A 24,753-nucleotide genomic window follows, 5' to 3' on the forward strand; every position below is an offset into this window, starting at 1 on the left:
GCTTTCAAAACGTCACATCCTTGCAAAGCAAGCAGAGCAGAATGAGTTGTAATTCCTAACAAATTAGCATTTTATGCATCAGCTGCATTTCTGACAGAAGTTGGTCTCTTAATGATCTTTTTCAACCCCTCGTCTGCTGAAATAGTTGGGCCTCAGACGTGGAGTTGATTTATAACGTTGAGAGACTAGCCTATGTGTGTTTCAGAAATAGGAGCTGCTTGTTTCAGGGACAGTGCACTCACTCACTGACTGCTTGCCTGCCTGTCACTCAGTCTACACAGTAAATAGGTCAGTGTTTTATGTGAGCGAAGAATCAAGTAAATGTCTGGGCCTCCATGAATCTGCCATCTTTAGCTGCTGCTGCTGCTGCTGCTGCAGGTGATTAGCCAAATAGGGTTTGCAACATATAAAAACCAGTATTTTTCAGTTTCCTGTTGTATTTTTCAGTTGGTGTTGCAGATTCTGTTATAAAGAAGATATAAAGAAGAGTTTATCAGCTTTCCAATTATCATGTTGATGAGCATGTGCTTTACCTTCACTGTTTTATGTAAGTGCATTGTATGTACACTACCGGTCAAAAGTTTTAGAACACCCCAATTTTTCCAGTTTTTTATTGAAATTCAAGCAGTTCAAGTCAAATGAACAGCTTGAAAGGGTACGAAGGTAAGTGGTGAACTGCCAGAGGTAAATAAAAAAAGGTAAGGTTAACCAAAACTAAAAAATAATGTACATTTCAGAATTATACAAGTAGGCCTTTTTTCAGGGAACAAGAAGTGGGTTAACAACTTAACTCTATGGAGTCTTGGGCTATGTTGTCCATTTTTTAATTCTTTTCATGTCTTTGTAAGTCATTTTGTGTCTTTTTGTGTCTTTTTTTAGTCATTTTGTGTCTTTAGGTGTCTTTTTTGTCATTTTGTGTCTTTTTTTGGTCATTTTGTGTCTTTTTTTAGTCCTTTAGTCCAACATAAAATGTGATTTTGAATCTTTTTTTTACTTTCAAAACACTATCATGCTCAATAAAGAATTTTAAATGTTGCAAATGTGCATTAATTTCAGAGTACGCTGAGACAATAAACTGCATCATTTTCAATTAAATTCTGGAAATGTTGGTGTGTTCTAAAACTTTTGACCAGTAGTGTATGTAAGGAGAACACAATGATGGCACAAAGCACGGTTTGCCCCATAAGGAAACAGCCATTTAAATCTTTCAGAACCTCCTGTCAGTATTTGATGTTGCATCCATTGATTACTCTCCTCTGTACTTGCTGACTAGGTAGTGACCTGATTGATCAGATCCCAGTTGCTGTTGTCAGGTCTTGCTTGTGCACATGTTGGTGAATCCACTTCTGTTTCTGGCTATATAAAAGCTGTATGACATACTGCAGCTGGCAAGTACGTGTTCAAAAGATTATGTTAATGGATTAAACAGGGGCATCAGTCACAGCTGCATTAGTCTCAACAGGGCAGAGACACTTGTGTGTTTTTGTGAGGGAAAACAACTGGAGACACGGTGGATATATGTAAAGGATTATGCTTATTAAGCTGAAACAATAACTGTAACAGCTATCACTTTATCTGTCTGTCAGTGTGTGTGTCTGTCTGTCTTTCAATTGCTTCAGTTAAAACATACACCCGAAGTATGGTACACTTTTCAAATGGATTATATGTAAAATTAATAAGCAAATTATTTTATATTACGGTTCATGTTTTAGACAATGTGTCAACTTTTTTGAGACAGGGTAAACTCTTTTATCTATAATATATCACTGTGAAACTTCCCCAGATGATTACTTACATTTTTGAATTTTTATTTTTAATGAATAAGGCATTATCTTATGCTAACTTTTGATGAATTTAGGAGAAAGCTACAGATGCAAATAGACAAAGTGAAGTAATATAAACACCTTAATGTGCATTTTGTAGGTTTTAATTCCACTAGTCTGAAAAAAAACGTGTTATGGAAGAAAAAAAATAGCAGATGTTTTTGTCTCACTGTCAGCTTCCATGTTGCACCATCATGCTTTCTTTATTGTCTTGGAAATTTCCTGCAGCTTTTTTTTTTTTAAGATAACCGTGCTGTTGCCACCTCCCTGGTGCTCCCTGTCAACATTGTGACACCACTTTGTAAACAGCAGATTTTAACCGGGTTTTGTTGTTAGTGACACGCCTCAACCTCCAACCTAAGAGAACCTGTTTGCTGTTGTTGTCTGGACTCTCACCTGGAACTCACCCAGCAGGGCAGAAACCAGCAGTCACCCCCACCACCTGCGTATCTCACAAGAAAGATATCATCTTAAAAATGCAAATAGAGATCATAAAAAATAGTGAATAGTGAGGTACTGTCAGGAGTGACTCACCTTTTTATGAATCTGCTTTGTTAACCCATTGAAGCCTGGAAAGCAGATACGTCGTTTTGTAGTATTTGTATAAGCTCTCAAATACTTTTTCGAATTTCATTTCTATCTGCTACAGAGGCTGAAAAATCTATTATTTAGTAGAAGCATTGACACTTCTGTTGAATTTCCAGAAAAACTTCAGGTTTTAGGGGCTTATTTTAAAATCACCCAGAGGTTTTACAGGCGTCAATGGGTTAAGGGGTAATTCAGTAGTTTCTCAGAGATACAATTAATGTTACCCACAGTATTTTTTCAGTATTGTTGCCACCCATTCGTTTTGTTCAATGTATAACTTTTTCCACACCATTTGTTGTATATAAATTCCTCTACACTAAGCTCTGCCATTAGAGGCTAAAAAAAGTCATCTCTGCCAAGAATTGTCCTGCAGTGATCATAGAACAGTTTGTTCAATTGAAACGATCACAATGTAGTTTCTGTGTTACATTCTCTTGCCAAGAGAAATAAAAAATTGTTATTCTAATCACGCCACCAGCAGAGGGGAACTGAAATACACCGTCCAGTTTATTAGGACAGTGTGTTAATGGTTGTTTTACCTCGGAGCAATGTTTGATCCTGGGGATTTTTTCACACAATAAGTTTTGGCAGTTGTTTTGTAGTCTAGTTTGAAGAAATAAAACATCAGAATCAGTGTATTTTTTTTTCATCCATGAGACGTAAAGCTGGATTGTATCGCTTTTATGGAGATAGGATTGAAATATACAGACTTTATTGAGTTCTGTGTGTACATAAACCTGTCGTTATCCATTAGGTAGTAAGCCTAGACTGTATAAAAACAGGAAGTAGTTTTCATGATATTACCCATAGGTTTCTGAAGCTCATTGTGGCCTCTCAAATGAAGTCTGATTATAATACGCCACCTGTGAAGGCCCTTTTTGCCACTCAAAGGGACCACACCCTTTATTGTGAAGCCTTTATACAATGTAAACAGATTGTAAGCTGTTGTTTTGTCGTTATTATTATTAATACTAAGTGCTTTGGCAGAGAGCAGTTAATCACAAAGGCGATTGGTGCCATACGGCCAACAGAGCAGAGATAAGAAAACAATTCTTACATAAAAACGGTTAAAAAAAAAAAAAAAAGACAGCACATGAGCAAGTACAGGACAATATCAGGTACCAAGGAAAAGTATTTAAGTAATACGAACAGAATTTAAAGGTAAAACGATGATTCTTTAGAGAAAAGAATAGAAAAAATTGCATAAAACAAGGTCGGTTTTAAGAAGTTTTATAGAAGTTACTGACTGCGCGCCTTATCTCCTCGGACAGCTCGTTCCAAAGTCAGGGCGCTCCGATGCCCTGTCACCTTTGGATTTTAGTTTTGACTTTGGAACGGTCAGGAAGGTGCCAATCGAGGTTCTGAGGATGCGAGTTTGCTTGAAGGATTTAATAATTCTTACCAGACCTAAACAAGCTGTGAAGGTGATCAGTAAAATCTTAAAATCAATGTGAAAAACTAACAGGGAGCAAGTGCAAAGGTGCTAAAATTGGGGTGATGTGATATCGTGTGTTAAGTAAGAAGCCTACTAGCCAAGAAGATGAGTAATACAAAAAATGTAACCCCCTCAAAGATGTCATAAAGGGGAAATTAGCTACAAAGTCCCAACATGTTTTTTTCTGCTATAAAGTTGGGTATTTTAACATGGCGGTCTATGGGGATTGACTCTCTTTTGCAGCCAGCCTGAAGTGGCCATTTGAGGAACTGCACTTTTGGCACTTTGTTGCATTGGTTGAATGATGTTGAATGAGGGACTCATTGAGTTAAAACTCTGACATGTTGTGTAGATAAACTTATAACAAATCTGTTTCTAAATAACTGTTTGCTTTTGAGTTATAAAGACAGTAAAGACGTTTTGAGAGTCGGGACACATTCCGGACAAAAATGTTTCACAAGCAGACAAGTATCTTATGCAATAATGCTCTTACCGTTGATGTAATTAAATCATGCTCTCTTGTCTTTTTATCAAAATGTATTACATTTTTCTGCAATAATCTAATTCCTTCATTCAAACCCAATTCTTTTGGGAAGTTAACAAAGAGTAGGGTGTAACCAACCGGATTTTGTCTCGCGCAGGAAGACGGTTACATAAAATTGTAAAGGCCTGTGCACTGTGTAAGAGCTGAGGAGTGGGCTTTGTTTGCTAATGTAGGTCTCCACTAAGGGGGCGGCCTGGATGGCCGCTTTCTGGGACGGTCGTGCTGCACATCACATGATGGGCTTGGCCTCGGGGTGAGGCAGTGAAGGAGTTTAAGATGGTGGTGGGATGGGTAGATGAGAGGATGAGTGATGGGAATGTTTACACTTGCCAGTTTCTCTTAGAATCAACTCCTGGTTCGTGTTTTCACAGCTGAACAGACCCACTGGACATCAGACTGCACCTCGCTTCCAAATCGCCTCCATTCAATTTAACATCACCATGAAAACTTCAGGAGTTGTGTCTCTTTCTGAATCTGAATAATCTCTTAATCTGATGTTCAAAGTATCAGATGTGTTAGCAGAAAATCTTTCAGACCTGCAGTCAGTGTTGCTGTTACAGGATTTCCTATGTTACAATGCTAAAATGGGCCCCAAAAGCTCTGAATATACTTTGAAACTGTAAGTAAAATTCTTCTGTAAGTGTTAGAGCTGTCCGAATGCAAGTCTTGTTATGTTTTTGTCACATTCGCAGCTTTAAAAACCAGCCACAGAGACAATAAATTCACTTCTGCAACTTCTACTGTATAGCACTGTCCTGACTGGAGCCCACATATATCACTACTCGGTATACAAAACTCATTTATGTCAGACTTTTATTAAATAGAAGGCTTTTATTCAGTCACATGTAAATATTCTGGACTTCTGTAATGATGCAAGAATTAATTGATTAGATGTATCAACAAAAACTAAGAGAATTAACCAATTGATTGCACAATTTGCTGTGATTAATACTTTAAATACTTTTTTTTAAAGACCGTAGCTGTGATTAATACTTTAAATACTTTTTTTTAAAGACCGTAGCTTGTACTACCGGATATTTGTCTGTAAAGAACCAATTTTCATTCAGGTATCTTGAGACAAGAGTGACCTCTTTGAAAATGGCCATGCCAGTTTGTCCTATAGCCAAAATGTAGCCTAACTTTGGGTCTTTATTTAGACTCATTCCTGAAAAAGACATCACATCATGATTAGTACCAATAGATACTTATCTATTCTAGTTTCATATGATATCTGCAGCTTCATCTGTATCTTTAAAACTCAGCCAGCTTCAGCCTGAAACATATTTTTTATTAAAAAATGTACATGTTTATTTTAACAGCAATCCCAGCTTTTAGAATATACATTTTTCTTCTCTGTATTATATCATTATAGATATACTATCTTTGGGTTTTGGACAAAAGAAGCAATCTGTCAACAGTATACTGGGTCAGGGTTGCAGCGGCATGAGATTTTCACAGTACGATAACCTTCACAATATCACAGTAAAAAGTGTCACACAGTTACTATTATATCTAATATATCAGTCAGAATGACCCTGAAATGAATGAAAAAATTATTCTTTTGGATGAAAATACATTTTATAATAATAGAAACACAAATTTGAATGGCTTAAAAGGTGTCTCTTTTGAAAAATAAATTAAATAATCTTTTTTTTTTCAATACTGTAGACAGGAAAATATTCATAGTATAATCACCATTAACTTCTATATCACAGTATAGCATAAAACAGTATATCACTACTATCATACATTGGGCTCCCGGAGGAGCCCCAATTTATGTTATGTCCCCAGTTATCCAGGACTTACTTTAAGAAGTTTGATGTAAAAGTAAACCCAGTGTAAAAAGGAAAAAACCGGACACTGAGTATAAACAAAATACAATTATTTATTTACAATGAAATGATATAAAAACAACACAAATTTAACTCCAAACTAGTGAGAACTAGCTTAAATTGACAACATTTTAACTTAACAAACACAAACTCAGACAGCTCACAGTCCTCTGCCTGGGTCTCCACTCTATTTAACCTTTGCATCCCCTAATCAGTAAATGATCTCAGGGGTGCCTGACCCACGGCAACATGTGGAGGAGGTGCAGGAGGAGGCCCCTCAAAGGAGACAAAGAAAAACACACCCAAACCAAAACACAAACCACTCCAGCCCGAACAACTATGAGCAATTTTACACTATTTATTTTCCCATTTTTCTGGATATCACATCTTGTCAAAGACAGATATGTGTGCTCTCCATTGCCAAACAGAATCCAACAAGTTGTCTCATCAAGGTCGCCCGCAAGCAACAGCGGTCGACCTTGATATTGACAAAAACATGAAGTCCTTGATAATATTGTATTCTTTTTCGCACTTACTATGACTAAGAACTAGTCAGAATCCAAGGTTTGTTATGTTTGGTGCATCCGAAGAGACGTTGTAACCTTCACGAGTCCCTCCTGATCTGTACCCTCTCCATCTCTCTCTCTTTCTCACAGGACATTGTGAGTGTTACTAAAGATGTCTGATAGTGTCGATATTGAAGAGAAACCACCAGCCCCCCCCTTGAGAATGAACAGTAGTTCCCGAGACTCTTCATCATTGAATCACGCCTCTAAACCGCTTCCAATGGCTCCTGAAGAGAAGAACAAGAAAGTCCGTCTGCGCTCCATCTTCCCCGGGGGAGATAAGAGTGAGTATCCTTCCCCAGCACGCTACCACCACGTGCACTTTTACTAGCTTACCTGCGTTTAAAAACACTAGATTTATTATTATTATTATCGTGTGTTCTTGAAATGTACCTATTGTGACATTTGATACACTTAAGTGGACATTCGATTGTGACATTAGTCAAGTCAAGTCAAGTCAAAGTTTATTTATAGAGCACATTTAAAAACAACCTCAGTTGACCAAAGTGCTGTACAGTTATTAAAATAGAATAAATCATACACAAATAGGTATAAATAAAAACAATGAAAACAATAAAATACTAAAAACAATAAAATAAAATAGAATAAAATAGTAATAAAAAATCCAAAACAGTGTTAGAGATAAAAAGACAAAGAAAAGGGTAAAAAAGTAAAAAAAGAAAGCCAAGGATTCTTGCCTAGCTGGGACTGAACGCCAAGGAGAATAAATGATGATGACATTATATTGTGTATACTTTGTTTTGATATGTCATAGTTTGTGTCTAATTTTTATTTATTTGCCTTTTATTATTATCTTTATTATTTGTGTATGTATGTTATTTGTCACTCTGAAAATTGACAATAAAAATATTTAAAAAACAAACAAAAAAAAAACACTAGAGATCAGCCTGTAATCAGTTTTTGTTCGTCTCCTGCAGCAAACAAGAAGAAGGAGAAGGAACGTCCTGAGATATCCCTACCCTCAGACTTTGAACACACCATTCATGTTGGCTTTGATGCTGTAACGGGAGAATTCACAGTGAGTATCACTTTCACTTGACAATCAGGCAAATAAACAGGGACTGATGTGCTTCTAAAATCCTCCTCCCATCTGAAAGCAAAGTCCCAGGCACATATTTCTAAAATCGTTACTGCCTCAGGCATTAGAGTCAGCTAATGATATATTTTCACCCACGTTAAGTTGGTAATACAAGTGACTTGAATGACAATCAGTCCATCTCTCACATCAGGGCACACCTGCACTGGAATCCTTTCACATTTCTTGGTAAATTAGATTAGATTAGATTTTCATTTGTCATTGCACAGAAATATAACGAAATTCAATGCACTCAGATACTGGACTCATAAAAAAAGCACAATAAATAGTAAATAGCAAGATACATTCTTATCATCTCATCTCAATAAATAGTAAATAGAAAAGATACATTCTCATTCTCTCAGCACTTAGTTTATTCATGTCATTCATTCACTGTACCATCAACTTAGTGCCATTGTATGCATTAAAACAATACTGTAATTATATAAATATATAAAGTGCAGAGCATTGTGTTAGGTGTGGATGTCCTTGATTAGTGCTGTCGGACCAGTGAGTTTGTTTTCAGGTCTGAGTTGAGTATTACATTCTAGCTGCAGTAATTGTGAGCAATAACATCTTTTTTCTTACACAAGCCTGGATATATAAAACCACATATGACACAGTTATTGAATATTTTATGTTTCCTTTAAAAGTTCACAAAAATACAGTGTTTACCACAAAAAGAAACCAGAAAACCAGCATTTTTGTTGGACAGTTTCGACAGTCCTCGATCATAGGTAATAAAAGTTTTCCATTTAAAAAAGTGACCAAGACAACGCTTAAAATTGTGACATTTCTGTCAAAATCACTTTATTCTACATGTCCCATTTAAAACTTTGCCAAAAACAAACCATTTGGAAAAACTAGATCCTGTTAAAAACATTAAATTCTGCTCTCCTCAGACAGAACTGAGGGTTTAGAGGGGATAAGCCAGCTACACTGAATTTGTGTACTTTTATACTTTATACCAACAATTAAACTGTGAGTCGATATAATATGTTGGGACTATTACACCAGACTTATCTGTTTGACACTGTCTGGTGAGCAGTTTAATGTGCAAAAGAGATAAAACAAAGCTCATAAAGCTTTTAATATTCAGGTTTTAATTCCACAGATATGTTTATTCAGCTCTATTGTATTGTATTATGCATATTGTACCCTGAATTCTGTTCTTCCTATATACTGGTGGGAACATTTTTGTAATGAATTACATCATATAGTGGAAGTGGTTATTTATCCTAAGGTGATCCTCTGTTAAGAGAAAATAATTGACATCATGATGTAAAGAAGGAGAATTAAAAGCATTAAAAGATGTTCATGTTATTTAATATCTGTCTTTAATGTCACTGTGTTTATTTTCTTTAGAAATAAAACTTAGCTCCTATAAAAAGTCTGTAAACTGTGTGATCCCAGTACAGTAAATCATAAAATCATGATGAAACTTGATTTATATCCTCACTCTTCATTGGCATATGCTGTGGAAAAATATAGAAAATAATTAATTATTTGTGCATTTTTCATAAAAAACAATATATTATATATATTATTGTATAAACAAGCTGGCATTTTGAAAATTAATGAATATAGACAGACATTTTTATTCAGTTAAAGTGGAAAATAATATTTATAATTAGTATTTTATGGCCATTTTTAGTAAGAAAACATTCATGTATTATGGAAAAATAGTTAATAATAATAATGCATAAAAATTAATGTTGTTGCTAATCAGAGACAGATTCGAAATAGTGGAAGTGGAATATAGTGGAAGTGGTTATTTATCCTAAGGTGATCCTCTGTTAATAAAATAATTGACATCATGATGTAAAGAAGGAGAATTAAAAGCATTAAAAGATGTTCATGTTTTTATTATCATTTGGAAAATGAAAATGTCCATGATAGCATAATAATGGAACCTTGATACTATAATATGGAAAAACATGAAACTGAAATGGGCTCACATTTCCATCAACACAGAGGTTGTGTCTGGTCATCTTTGTTTAGAAGTGAGAAGGATAGTTATATTTAAATGAGTAATCCGAGCCTTAAAGCAACTTTAACACTCAGTTATACTGCATGTGTTTTTCGCCTTTTTGACTACCAAATGTCCAGCACTCCTTCCATGACATCAGTAACAAATAGTTCCTTGTTTGATTTGATAAGCTGCAGGCTTATGACACACAGAGCCCCATTAAGACCGATTTAAACCAAACCACTTTGATTTCACTTCTTTCATGGTTTTCTGGGTGGATACAGATGATTACTGTTGATTCGCTCCTTGATCCCCCGCCAACTATCATCTTTTTCCAACAGTTGCTTTAAGTGTAAAAATATCCACAAGTTTACACAGATGGAATGAATGAAACCAATTGTTGAACTACATGCAGCTGCTGTGAAAGGCCCCATCATTAAGCATTAAAACATGCAAAACAGGCAAAAAATAAGATTTGAAATGCATTTTAAAATAGTTTGGAGAAATGCACATATTCCAGAGCAAAGTAACCAACACAAAGCTTAAAATTGTGAATTATGTCAGAGTCGCTTTATTCTACGTGTCTCAGTTGCTACAAATAAACCATTTGTAATAACAAAATCCTGTTAAAAACATTAAATTCTGCTCCTTTAACGAACGGTCACGTGACAAATATTCATTGAAAATCTGTTTACACAGAGCAGAGAGGAGAGGACAGGAGAGGTTGAAAGTAGAGGCTGTAAAAACGCGAAGACCCAAGTTTCTTTTCTAATATTCATGACACTTGTGGACATTTGGTAAAGTGTTCTATGTAATAATTCCATTTTATTCCAATTTTTAAAAAAATAATTTATCCCAGAAATTCAACCTGCATTTTTTCTTTTTTTTTTTATGATTTATGTCATTATAACATATTATAATGTGTTATTCTGCACAAAAGACATATTAAAGTTGTTCATACTTCCAGCCATGATTGTGCTGATTCCATAGAGCTGTAGAACTTATATATTGCAGTGAAATACAAGGACACAGTGAGTAAAATGTAAAAATCCTGGGGTTCAGAGGGTTAACATATTATAATTTGTTTGTTTAGCCTAGAATGTAAAACCAACAAGCATTAAGTGATCCCTTTGTATAATTTCTCTCCAAATAAAAATCAGTATATTCCAGTAAATGTAGAATTTTTGCTACCAAATTTAATTTCTTTGAATATTAAAGTCTTTATAGATGACATTCAGAACTAAGTGTCGCACTAGAGCATCAGTATCTCATCTTTACATAGCAAATAATTGATAATGACAATCCACAAGAAGAAAATAGCAAAAATGTTACATCTTGGTAACACTTTACAATAACCCTTATTTATAAATGGTAAACAGATAGTTTATTAATGTTCAATCAGCATTTATAAACTGTATATAGACCATTTAGAATGGTAAATACATAATTTATTAATGTTTAACTACATCATTCATAAATGACAAATAGATGGTATATTAATGTAAGTTTATAGTTACTTTACCATTAAGAAACCAATATATTATAATTAATAGTTTATCAATAGTTTCAGTTACACTCATTTTTACATTTTTAACACCATTTTAAGTATGTTAATGATTTGAAATGATTCATTTACCTTTAAGAAATTGGTTGAAAACATTTAAAGATTAAATATGTATAGCACTTTGTAAATGGTTAATAATTGGTTTATAAACCATCTATAAACATTATTTAGTTGGTTATTGTAAAGTGTTACCTACATCTTTTAACATTTGACCTCTTTGTGTTTGTGCAGGGCATCCCGGAGCAATGGGCCCGGCTCCTACAGACCTCGAACATCACCAAGCTGGAGCAGAAGAAGAACCCGCAGGCCGTGTTGGACGTCCTAAAGTTCTACGACTCCAAAGAGACGGTCAACAACCAGAAATACATGAGCTTCACCTCGGGAGGTAAGAAACACCAAAATACTGATATAAATAGCACCATTTTAACAAAAACATGTCAAATTTATTCCTATGTCTAATTTATTTCTATGTCTAAGATTATAATAATGTTCCTTTCTGTTTCAGACAAGTCGGCACATGGGTACATAGCAGCAAACACTCTGGTGAGTTCTTTATTTCTGAGCTTATGTTGGTTAGTGTTGGTTATAAGACTTGGTGGTCTTTGTTAGGAATTAAATGAGTATCTGACAAAATACATGTCAGTTAATAACACCTAGCGATTAATTAATGCTAAATTTTAAATTAATGAGGGCTGTCATCACATCAGATTTTGGCAAGACTGATATTGTGGTGAAAATAATTCACAATAACGATTTTGTTGATAAAAATATATTATATATTTATTTATGTATTTATATTAAGGATTTATAAAGTTAGATATTTTTTACATTAAAGATGTTATATTTATTTATTTAATTTCATATATATATATGTATGTGTGTGTGTGTGTGTGTGTGTGTGTGTGTGTGTGTGTGTGTGTGTGTGTGTGTGTGTGTGTGTGTGTGTGTGTCAAATCCCCAAAAAATCCAAATCCAATATCAGTATGTGGTGACAGCCCTAAAATAAATCAAAATGTTGTTAATTGAACACTTCTTGGAGGTTGCCCCTCTGTCTGTTTTATGAGGAATTTTATTGCTACATTTCATATCTTAACCTCCCCCGAATGTCTGAATATTATAGTAAAAACATTACAAATAGTAATAAACCCAATCTCTGGTTCTTCTCATTAGAAAATCTCTCAACTCAAAGATATATTTCTCAATGATTTATAAGTAATAGTGTAATAATTAAACAGGTAAGTTGCAACATTATTGTACCTCTACAATCTTCCACACTAACTCTGTCGAGGTATTTGTGGGATAGACTGTGTTACTATCCATCATTTTGCACAGACATCCGCCTCTAATGGGCAAACTGTGTGTGTTCCTCTCTCTAGAGGCTTACTGCCCTCACTATGTGGCATAATGCTCTGAATATGCATACATGCCAATCAGTCTGCAGCTCCTGCACAGAAACAGTGACTGCTGCGAAAGCCACTGCTGCACATTGTTTATTTTTCCAATCTACTCAACCAGATTTTGAAAAATACTCATAGACAAGCTTCACTGGAGGCTCAACTGCATCTAGAAGGACTCCTGCTGTGCTGACCTCATTCCTGGCTTTGACCAGAGTAATCTATGCTTTGAATGCCTCGGCCTGTACACGCTCAGCTGGCTGAAGAAGGGGAATCCAAGTCTGTTCAGTGGGATTCGCCGCCCCAGGCAAGCTACAATGGGATCACTTAATGCAGGGCTATTGCTTGAAAGAGCTTTTTGCCAGTGAAGGGCAAGCGGGTGTGGCGGTGAGTCTAAAGTGGGGGTATTTTAGAGCATCTCAGCCTTCAACTGTCACAGTGGTCCTTGGTCTGCAGAGGTGACTCAGCTGTTGGCTGCAGATTTCATCCTCCAGGTTTGATCAGCACTGTCTCAGGCAAGCAGAAGGACAGCAGAGGTGCCAATATTTGGTCTGTCGAAGCAAACTGCAGCCCATCAGGATTCTCTGTCAGAGTATTTTAAACACCAACTTCTTCTAACCTGCAATGCAGGTAAATATTTGAGAATTGGTGTGTTGTTTTTTTTTAAAAAGCTTGCTTTCCCTTCTCAACGCCTGCTGCAGTCCATGTCTACCCTGCAGTTTTTTCCTACTTTGTCTTTAAGGATTAGAGCAGAAACTTTTTTCTTTTATAGATTACTATGCGCAGGTTATATTGTAAGAACTCTAGGTTGTATTCAACGAGCATCCATTTGATGCCTCACCTTGACCTTAGCTCAGAATACATCTAGAACTGCAGATAATGCAGCTGCAGACACTGTGTTGCATCCTAATTCAAGCTTTGGTTGGACCGAGTTGTAATTAAATTTTTAAATTCTAGGAACTTGGAAATACTTAACATGCTTGTTTCCAGCTCTAGCAGAAAATATATTCATTTAACAAACAAACACTTTATAATACACAGAAATGCAGATGAAACTTAAGATACATTGTCAGTGTTTCAGGATCAGACTTATTGCTTCTTTGTTGCTGCTTTAATTTAATAATAACATTGTGTTCTGGTGTTACATGTGAGGAGTTTAGGCATCAGTTAAGTCTTAAATCTTTCTGTTCATGATAGTTCTTCACCAGGAAGTCCTGGATTTTTAGATTTTTTTCCCCCCGTCAGAACACAGGACCCATCTGTCAACAGCACAAGCATAACTGCATCCACAGCTTTGACAGTTTGTTTTTCTGCACCTGACATTTATTTTTCTTGTGTAATGTTGACATTGCTGTTCACTTCTCTAATACATAATGTGCATTGAGGCCATAATTGTGATTTTGGGTGCCAATCGTGCCTGTTGTGTAATTTAGTAAACAGAAGAGTAGCTGACTAATAATCTGTATCTGCACATACCGTAATAATGTTGGAATTATTAAGTCAGCATTGATGTTTATATTGTGTAGCAGCACAGCATGATGTGACAGATCACACTGTTGTTAGTTCAGTCAGGTCTAACAGCCCCACTCAAAAAAAGAATTAAGCCAAAAACGTGGACTTTATGTAATTTAATTACATGTAAATTTTCCATGTAATTTTGTCACATACGTTGAATGTAAAAGGTCAAATGAAATGCAATGTTTTTCATTCATTTAAAAGTAGTATAGATAAATTAAATAACTTTAATGCAAATTTCTACATAAACTTAATGTGTAAATTTACTTTAAGTTTATGTATACTTTTACATAAACCTTATGAGTTCATTCAATATTACAAAAAAAGTTAAAGAGACATAAAGTCCATACAAAGTAAAGCATATCAAGATCATAACTCATATACAACAACTTCCTTACTTACTACTAATAATCAATAATTCTGAGGTTGTTGAGGGAAAACTCTTAGTTAATGTCTTACTGGTTGTATAATAAGGCCATGCAGAATAAGGCATTAATAACTACTTAATAATGACTAATTAAGAGCCAATATGTTACTTATTTGCATGCTAATAAGCAACTAATTAATGTTGAATATGTGTTCCCTAAACAACACTGTTGCCCCAATTTGGTGCTTAATGTTAATAAAGAAACTTTTTCATAACTGCTTGCGTATGAGATGCTTGAATAAACTCATAAGGTTTATGTAAAAGTATACATAAACTTTAAGTAAATTTACACATTCAGTTTATGTAGAAATTTGCATTAACGTTATTTAATGTATCTATATTACTTTTAAATGAAAGAAAAACATTGCATTTAATTTGACCTTTTACATTCAACTTATGTAACAAAATTACATGGAAAATTTACATGTAATTAAATTACATAAAGTCCACGTTTTGGGCTTAATTATTTTTTTGAGTGTAGTCCCAACAGTCTGTCAGTCATTTTCAGGCTTTATAGTAAAAAGCTTTCAAAATGCAACAGTTTATTCTCTACATAGATGCATAATTAGATATTAGTTGATGTTCAGAAGTCAACAACAACTGCAAGGACATGACGCAGTGTTTATTCATTACTTTTAATGGTCATGAATGTTTAATGGTAGATAAGAAAACAGTGAGCAGCCACTTCATCTTAATGAGATTATAGAGCCAGGTCTCTTTTATTAACAGTGAAACCATTTTCTTTTCTTAGTAATAATAATGCTCCAAACAACTTTTTACATTTTCACCTTGTTGTCAAGGTGAATACCACAACTTTGGTTTCAATAGCACTTTTTTCCTGCCTGCTAATGAAAGGTGACATTGAAAACTGAAAGTTAAACTTGTGATGTCAGGTTTCTAACAAAATGTCTGCCAAAAAGTGAACAAAGAAAAGTGGAAAAGAGAGCTAAATTGTAACACCTCTGTCTCTATTCAGGGTGCTTATGTGGATATTGTGGCAGTGATTGTTTGCATTTTTAACATATTATCAGGAAACATGATGTTCATTTATACAGTACCAGTCAAAAGTTTGGACACACCTTCTCATTCAGTGGTTTTTCTTTATTTTTATTATTTTCTACATTGTGGATTAATGCTGAAGACATCAAAACTATGAAAGAACACATATGCAGTTAAAACAAGTGATATACAAAATACTCTTAGGGTATATTATGTCTTATTATTTATTATTTATTCTGTTTTCTATATTTTTGTAAACTCCCCTGTCTGTATCTTGAGCTGCTGTGAAGACTAAATTTCCCCACTGCAGGATAAAGAAAGTCTTATCTTATCTTATACAAACCAGAATATGTTTTATATTCTAGATTCTTGGAAGTAGCCACCTTTTGCTTTGATGACATATTTTCACACTTCTGTTAATCTCTCAGTCAGATTTATGAAGTGATCACCTGGAATGGCTTGGCTTGTCAAGAGTTCATTTGTTGAATATCTTGCCTTCTTTATGTGTTTGAGAGCATCAAAGCAAAACGTGTGTATATACAGTACAGGCCAAAAGTTTGGACACACCTTCTCATTCAATGCGTTTCCTTTATTTTCATGACTATTGACATTGTAAATTCATCAAAACTATTAATGAACACATGTGGAATTATGTACTTAACAAAAAAGTGTAAAATAACTGAGAACATGTCTTATATTCTAGTAAGCAAAGGGTGGCTACTTTGAGGAATCTAAAATACAAGACATGTTTTCAGTTATTTCACACTTTTTTTGTTAAGTACATAATTCCATATGTGTTCATTCATAGTTTTGATGCCTTCAGTGAGAATCTACAATGTAAATAGTCATGAAAATAAAGAAAATGCATTGAATGAGAAGGTGTGTCCAAACTTTTGGCCTGTACTGTACTGTATATATATATATGTGTGTGTGTGTGTGTGTGTGTGTGTGTGTGTGTGTGTGTGTGTGTGTAGTTTTGATGTCTTTAATATGAATCTACAATGTAGGAAGTATAATAGAAATAAAGAAAAACCATTGAATAAGAAGGTTTCTCCAAACTTTTGACTGGTACTGTAGAAGCATTAAAATTAAAGATAATTAACCAGCATTTTTATTCAAGAAGAAATCTGAGAATATGTGTGTAAAGGACAGTCTTCAGGTGACATTACTGGTCTCCGTCCTGTCCTGTCCTCCTGCTGGGTGTCAGGAGGACAGATTTACAGACCTAACGTCCATCCCTCAGTAGCGTCCCCCTGCCCTCCCCCCCTCCCCTGAACTCCACTTACTCTTAAACATTGTGTGGGTTTGTTTTGAGTAAATCCTCCCATTTTCAACCTTCACATTCAGAACCGACTGCTGTCCTCTGGGCCTCCTGTCAGCCTTAGAACCTGCAGCGCATTATTTGACAAGGTAACTCCTCCATATTACTTTCCACATGATGTTTCTCTGCATTGGCTTTGAAGCTAAATTTAATCTCCTAATTTTTCTCCTAACTGGCTAAAGCAAAAAAAAAAAAAAAGGAAACATATAAATATATGATTTTAGACACATCATCACTCTCTGTATTGGAATTTCATGGGGGCTATGATTGGATCTATTAGTTTTTGACAACATGGTCTCACAAGAATCCGTGAAATAGCCACGGATTTCGCTTAACTCAAAATCCGTGGAATAGCCACGGAATCGCTCAAATTTCCGTGAAACTGACACGGATTTCGCTACAATGCAAGTTAATGACATAGTCATATCCCGTGGCTATTCCAACATACAAAGTGATTATGTACATTCACTGAGTGAATATTTAGAAAATAAAACATAAATTTCTCGCTAGAAATGTGATCAAAATCCATTTTTATGCAGAAACTAAGTCAAAATATTGATTTTTCACTAAAAATGAGAGAACTGTCCGCCATGTTTTTTGTTCTGACCGCTGGGACCTTGAAAGTCACATGACTTGGAACAAACCAATAGCCACGGGATATGACTGTCATTAACTTGCATTGTAGCGAAATCCGTGTCAGTTTCACGGAAATTTGAGCGATTCCGTGGCTATTCCACGGATTTTGAGTTAAGCGAAATCCGTGGCTATTTCACGGATTTCTGTGAGACCAGGTTGGTTTTTGATGTTACTGATGTATTTATCATCTTCCACAAGAGCACCTCTTATCCTTTTTTTCAAACCTCTAAGATGGCAGGGCAGGGGCGCATGCCACAGAGGGTTGTGATGACTGTCAAACTGCATGTATTAGCTCATATTCTTTACTAAAATGTGCCTTCATCACCATCGTAGACATTACCGCATGGCTCTGTAAGACAAAAAAAGAACCATGGCACTGCTTACAGTTAGCTACACTCTCATTTCTGCACTGCAGTCTTGGCCCAGCCCTCGATGGAGCGGGTCAGAGGCCCAGTGTGTCTGAATGAAGGACTGAGGCTTTCCTTCAGCCAGACCCTTTCCCTTTAATCACTAGAACTAAGCTGCACTGCTTCATTTATGCATGACGAGACTGGAAATGGATGAAGTGTTTCCACTCCATAAGAGGAAGATGATCCAAGGCTAGCAGAGTTTTTGGATGGGGAAAAATAAAGGTTGAGCATTAGGCATAATAAATATGCCCGAGGCTGATTAATCAAGAGGATGTCTACAGCTCATCAACATATTGCACATAACTGCAATGTGGCAGCATGTTTTCTCCTATAGCACAGTTACATACAGAAGCTTTAACGCTCATTCTCACACCTGACCCGCCCCCTCAACATAGAAACACTCAGATAAACTGCTCTGAATGGCCCCTCACTCCTTTAATGCTTTTCTCACTGGACTCATAATACTTCCCTTCACTATTAACACAGTGGTTCCTAATAATTTAACTTTATTCATTTTTGCTTTTGTTGTTTTTTCTTTGATGCAAAATGTCAGAGAGATGCAGGTGAGAGAAAAAAATTCTGGTGATCCAGTTTGTAAATCTGATCTATTATTGTTTTCTGTGTTTATGACTAAAAAACAGGTGAAATAAAATAGGTTTTACCAGGATTTTAAGTTGCTGTTTTTTGTTTTTTTTGCGTGATTGTTTTTTAGTTTTGCTGTTGAATACATATTCTGGCTGAAGTGCACCATGGCACCATGTTCTAAATCAGACTAAACACAGATTAATGCTGATTAAAAACACATTTCCAGACAACAGAAACATATTGCAGTGATGTTACATAATTGGGTAACACACAATATATGTACTTTGTCTTTAGAGTGTGTGTAGAAAATAAAAATCAACTGGTATGTAGAACATGGGGTAGTGGCTGAACATTATTACTAACATAAACAGAAATTATCCTCAATAGCTAAACTGTTTTCAAAGATGAAAAAAAGTAACTTAAAAGTATTATCCTGGAAAAAAACGTTTTTCACCTGTTCCTGTGTCAAAAATACACGAGCAGTTTAGATCAGACTTAGAAATTGGATCAACAGAATATTTTTCTCACTTGTCTCTCAGGGCTTCTGTAGATTCACTCGAGCAGATGGACCGTATTTTAATTATCACATGTGCTAATTTATGTCACCACTTTTAAATAACATGTTGATGTAATCTGTATCTCTTATATGGTTGACACAATTTAAAAATGTATTAAGCATCACAACAGCTTGAATGTAATGCAGCTGGACAGAAATCTGTTCATGGCTTGGTTGGTAAATTTGTTTGACACTTGTGCCTCTCTGGGGATATTGTTGGCTTTTTCTTATTATATATTCTTATTCCTTTTTTTGTATTATTTTGGCTGTGTTATTGCATATGGCATACATTTTGGTAACACTGTATTTATTTTCTTTAGAAATAAAACTTAGCTCCTATAAAAAGTCTGTAAACTGTGTGATCCCAGTACAGTAAATCATAAAATCATGATGAAACTTGATTTATATCCTCACTCATCACTGGCATATCACAGACTGTGGAAAAATATAGAAAATAATTAATTATTTGTGCATTTTTCATAAAAATACAATATATTATATATATTATTATATATACAAGCTGGCATTTTGAAAATGAATGAATATAGATAGACATTTTTATTCAGTTAAAGTGGAAAATAATATTTATAATTAGTATTGTATGGCCATTTTAGTAAGAAAACATTTATGTATTTTGGAAAAATAGTTATTATTCATAATAATAATAATAATAATAATAATAATAATAATAATGCATAAAAACTAATGTTGTTGCTTATCAGAGACAGATTCAAAATATCCACTATAGAGAAAATAATTTATTTTTGTTTTTTTGTTTTTCTTTTCATTAAAATAACCGTAAATGTAAACAACTCAGTAAAAATAGAAAATAATATTTATTAAAAGTATTATTTTTGGTAGTTTTAGGAAGGAGACATTTATGTATTATGGAAAACTTAAAATGCATCAACATTAATGTTGTTGCTAAACACTGTGAGATTCCAATTACTCAATATAAAGAAAATTAAAACCTTTTTTTGGTGATTTTAATATGTAAACAAACAAAGATTTAAAGGGTTAAAATTCTGAAAATGTATGAATATTTGGCTGTTATGATCATGTGTCTTTAGTTGGTTAAAGGATTTAACTCGCTATAGTGGAAAGTAATGTTGATATACAATTTTATGGCAGTTTTGGACATCAAACTTTTTAAAAACTGAGGCACAAGGGTTAAAGTTGTTATAAATGTAAAGATGTGCATCCATGCTGTACGTGGCACATGCCTCCAGCCTCACTGACTCCTCTACCCTCCAGGGTGCCAAGACATCATCGTCAGAGCCCCCGATCGCTCCACCTGTGTCAGAAGAGGAGGATGAGGAAGAGGAAGAAGAGGAGGAGGAGGAGGAGGAAGAGGACGATGACGACGAGATGCCTCCAGTCATCGCACCTCGGCCCGAGCACACCAAATCTGTGAGTTTATCCGGCACGAAGGGTGAAATAATTCTGCTTCAAAAGCAAATTTTATAAGATCACACACGTTAAAATTTCAGGACATCGTATATTCAAAAACATTAGAAATTATGTTTCGAGTGGTAAACATGTCAATTCCTGTTTGTATTCAAAAAATGTTTAAATTAAGGCGGGATTTATAACTTAAGGGGGTTGCTAATGTTTGAAACTCATAAAGTCAGAAGTAAAACTGAAATACAGATGTGTGTCAGTTTTGGGTGTCAAATTATGGAATTATGGACTAAATGATGAAATAAAGATGTGTAATTCTATGTTAGTTTTCAAGAAGACTTTAAAGTCTAAATTTATCAAGGGTTACAATGAAATTTGATTGAATTTGATTTTTCAGTTTAAGGTATCATGTGTTTTGTAACAATGTGAATTATTCAGTTAATGTAATATACATTACTGGTCAAAAGTTTTAGAACACACCAACTTTTCCAGAATTTAATTAAAAATGATGCAGTTTAATGTCTCAGTGTACTCTGAAATTAATGCACATTTGCAACATTTAAAATTCTTTTTTGAGCATGATAGTGTTTTCAAAGTAAAAAAAAAAATTCAAAATCACATTTTATGTTGGACTAAAGGACAAAAAAAAGACACAAAATGACCAAAAAAAGACACAAAATGACAAAAAAGACACCAACAGACACAGAATGACTAAAAAAAGACACAAAATGACTTACAAAGACATGAAAATAATTCAAAAATGGACAAAATAGCCCAAGACTCCATAGAGTTAAGTTGTTAACCCATTTCTTGTTCCCTGAAAAAGGCCTACTTGTATAATTCTGAAATGTACATTATTTTTTAGTTTTGGTTAAGCTTACCTTTTTTTATTTACCTCTGGCAGTTCACCACTTACCTTCGTACCCTTTCAAGCTGTTCATTTGACTTGAACTGCTTGAATTTCAATAAAAAACTGGAAAAATTGGGGTGTTCTAAAACTTTTGACCGGTAGTGTATATCATGTATACATGTGAGAGGCAAAAATAAGCCTTGGTCTTCAGCCTATTCCTTTTTCGGTTGCTGTCTGATGGATTATTTTGTAAAAACATGATTTTATTTTGTTGTCTTTGTTTTTTGTTTTTTTTTGTAACCGAAATAAAGCATTCATTCAATAAAGCATTCATTCAAAATCCCCCCATGGCATTAATTTAAGTCTTTTCTCCCCACAGATCTACACGCGCTCTGTCTTGGAGCCGAAGCCTCCCGCCCCTGTGAAAGAAGTCGTGACTCCACCGGAGTCGCAGGTCCAGCCGGAGAACACGTCCAACACAATGTATCGCCACACTGACCGCCAGAGGAAGAAGTCCAAAATGACAGATGAGGAAATTCTGGAGAGACTCAGTATGTTCCTCTGACACCAAAAGAGCTCATAGCATTAGTTCAGGTTTTATTTTCTGCGAATTATGTCTGCGTAAATTATTGTAAAAGCCTTCACCACACTGCCAGAAATGAAAATGCTCTTTATTTTTTCATTTTTATTCACTCACAAGCAATTTCATCTCAAGATATAGAATTTTATAAAATATGTTATAATCACCCAAAAATTGTATAATGTAAAAAAAAGTTTAAATCCACACATTCTCAAAAACAACACTGAGGACACAACCTCAGTGTGATTCAGAAGACCGGCTGGATATTTGGTTTCTAGTGGCTGTCTTTCACATTTTATTTTTAGAGCATAAAGTCAATCTACAGTGGAAAACAATTGTGTTCCCGCCAGTGATCATATAAAATAACTATAAAAACAAAGTCTTTACATAAATGATAACATATGAAAATAAATATTTTTTTCTTTGTTTTAAAAACTCTGCTACAAGTTCAGAATTGATAGCCTACAGTTTATTTTTAAGATTTTAAGATTAAGATTTTCTTTATTAACCCCACAACAGGGAAATTTCAAGAAATTCAAGAATTACACAGCAAAGTGGATCGCAAAAAACACCAATAAATAGTAAAGAGCAGTATAAACTACAAATATAAGAGGTATTAGCAGATAAACAAGTAAAAATATTAAGTATTAACAATTTACAGTATTTAAATTATTATATTATATTTAATAGTATATATTTTATATTATTGTATTTTCAGACCTTTAAAAAATTGCACTGAAACCACTTCTATACTGTGCCTTAGTAACCTATTTGCACTACTGTTTGCTCTGACTATAGCTTAATTACAATATGAACTACAGTATATACAACTGTTATAGTGTGTTTTTAATTATGCACAGTACAGCAATTTAATTTGTACAGTCATTTGAAACAGCTTTGAAACAATCAATAAAATTTAGAAAATATCAATGTCCGCTTTACTGCTTTATAATCATGTCATAAATAGGAAAATGTCAATTTGGATGTAATCTGCATGGTTATTAAAGAAAAGAAATAGGTATAATAATAATAATACACTTATGGTGATCAATTTGACCCAGACAGATGTAATAATAATCATAATAATCATAATAATAATTTATATAGCATGAGAAGAAAGAAACACAAGGATGCTTTATGTGAGACACACGGGACAAAATAAATAAAAAGCGATCACTTTTAGAGGTTTCCACTGTATTTAGAAGAATTGTGCAAAATTACCAAATATGGGCAAAGAAAGACTTTTTGCTATTGATTACGGCTTTTTTCTGGACTCCTTTCTCTGCACTGTAACTTCAAAGCACCAGCATGCAATAACAAGTAGAGACATACTGCTGAGCTGCTCTGTGAGCCAGGGTAGGACTGAAACAGAAGGCCAGAAAGGTCCTGAATGATGTTTTCTGTGTATTTGTGTGAAAGCAGTCATGACCGTGTGCGCCCACACAAGCTCCATCATTATATATCTCCTTTCTCTCTGACTCAGGGAGTATTGTGAGCGTGGGGGATCCCAAGAAGAAGTACACACGATTCGAGAAAATAGGACAAGGGTAAGTCCAGCCGCCATCATAAACCAGTTGTCACAGTTATTGAAATAGAGCAATTTAAGGAGCAGTCAGTCTCGTCAGGAGAGACGGAGCTGCAGTGACCACTGTAGTGAGACGGAGGCAGAGGGAGGGTTTGGCTGAATGACTGGGGGAAAAATAAGTTGAGAGGAAATGAGAACTGTATCCTGAAATGGCCAGGGGCCAGATTAGCTCAGCCATCTCTTTCTCTACTTTCTGCACAGATAAAAAAGCTGTGTGGTTGTTATCTGCTCGGACATGCTCACTATTTCCATATTTGATCAGGAAGCTCCTATCTTGAAAAGTAGATAGCTGTCTATTTACTGTGCTGGGTGATCTTTAACTTATTAGTACCAGGAACTGTGTGCCATTATTCATAGCCTCTGACAGTACACAGGTGGACCTGACAGCAAGAGAAAGAGGAAAGACCAGAAGCCTAAATTCACAGCTGAAGGTTTTTACTACCATGAGCTACTCTTCCAAATAAGGACAGAAAGGCTGCATACCATTCCTTTGACCAGATATTATAAATTACTGATGAATCTTTGTGCTCACCACTGCTAATGTCATTTAAATGTAAGTTCATGTGGTAAAAGAGTGAGCTAATACAGTTGGTAAGTGAAGAATCAAAAAATTACTTTAACCCTCTGAACACCAACAAGCCTTTCAGGGTGTTTTTTTTTTCATTTTTTTGTACAGAATTTTTTTATTATTTGAATGAAGGGGAGTTTTTATATACAACACTTTTCCAAGTGCCCACAAGTGTCATCAATATATGGGGAAAATTGGCTCTCCACATGCTATACATATTCAACTATTTTCATTTTTACAACCTTTACTTGCAACCTTTCCTGTCCTCTCCTCTCTGCTCTGTGTAAACTGATTTTCAGTGAATATTTGTCACATGACTATTCGTCTCAGCAGAGTCAATCATGTCTTCACAGTGTCGCTGAGGAGCAGAATTTAACAGGATGCAGCTATTCCAGACAGTTTATTATTTGGGGCATTTAAATGAGACGTAGAATAAAGGGATTTTGACAGAAAATATCACAATTTTAAGCTTTGTTTTGGTTACTTTTTCCAACAGTAACTTTTGAAAC

At 34.8% G+C, this 24,753-nt stretch overlaps 1 protein-coding gene across 2 annotated transcripts in view; it reads left to right on the forward strand.

Annotated features, from left to right (window-relative positions):
• Positions 1-24,753, forward strand: part of LOC131986305 (serine/threonine-protein kinase PAK 3) — a 46,272-nt gene that overhangs the window by 13,211 nt on the left and 8,308 nt on the right. The window contains exons 2-9 of one of the 2 annotated variants that reach the window (XM_059351187.1): positions 6,879-7,072; positions 7,727-7,827; positions 11,649-11,802; positions 11,923-11,960; positions 17,100-17,162; positions 20,515-20,670; positions 21,891-22,062; positions 23,575-23,638. In XM_059351187.1, the coding sequence (XP_059207170.1) occupies positions 6,901-7,072; positions 7,727-7,827; positions 11,649-11,802; positions 11,923-11,960; positions 17,100-17,162; positions 20,515-20,670; positions 21,891-22,062; positions 23,575-23,638 (920 nt within the window). In that variant the 5' untranslated portion in view covers positions 6,879-6,900. The remainder of the gene's footprint in view (positions 1-6,878; positions 7,073-7,726; positions 7,828-11,648; positions 11,803-11,922; positions 11,961-17,099; positions 17,163-20,514; positions 20,671-21,890; positions 22,063-23,574; positions 23,639-24,753) is intronic. The other variant, XM_059351188.1, reaches the window with a different exon arrangement.

This window comes from Centropristis striata, chromosome 15 (assembly GCF_030273125.1).
Source record: "Centropristis striata isolate RG_2023a ecotype Rhode Island chromosome 15, C.striata_1.0, whole genome shotgun sequence".
Taxonomy (NCBI): Eukaryota; Metazoa; Chordata; class Actinopteri; order Perciformes; family Serranidae; genus Centropristis; species Centropristis striata.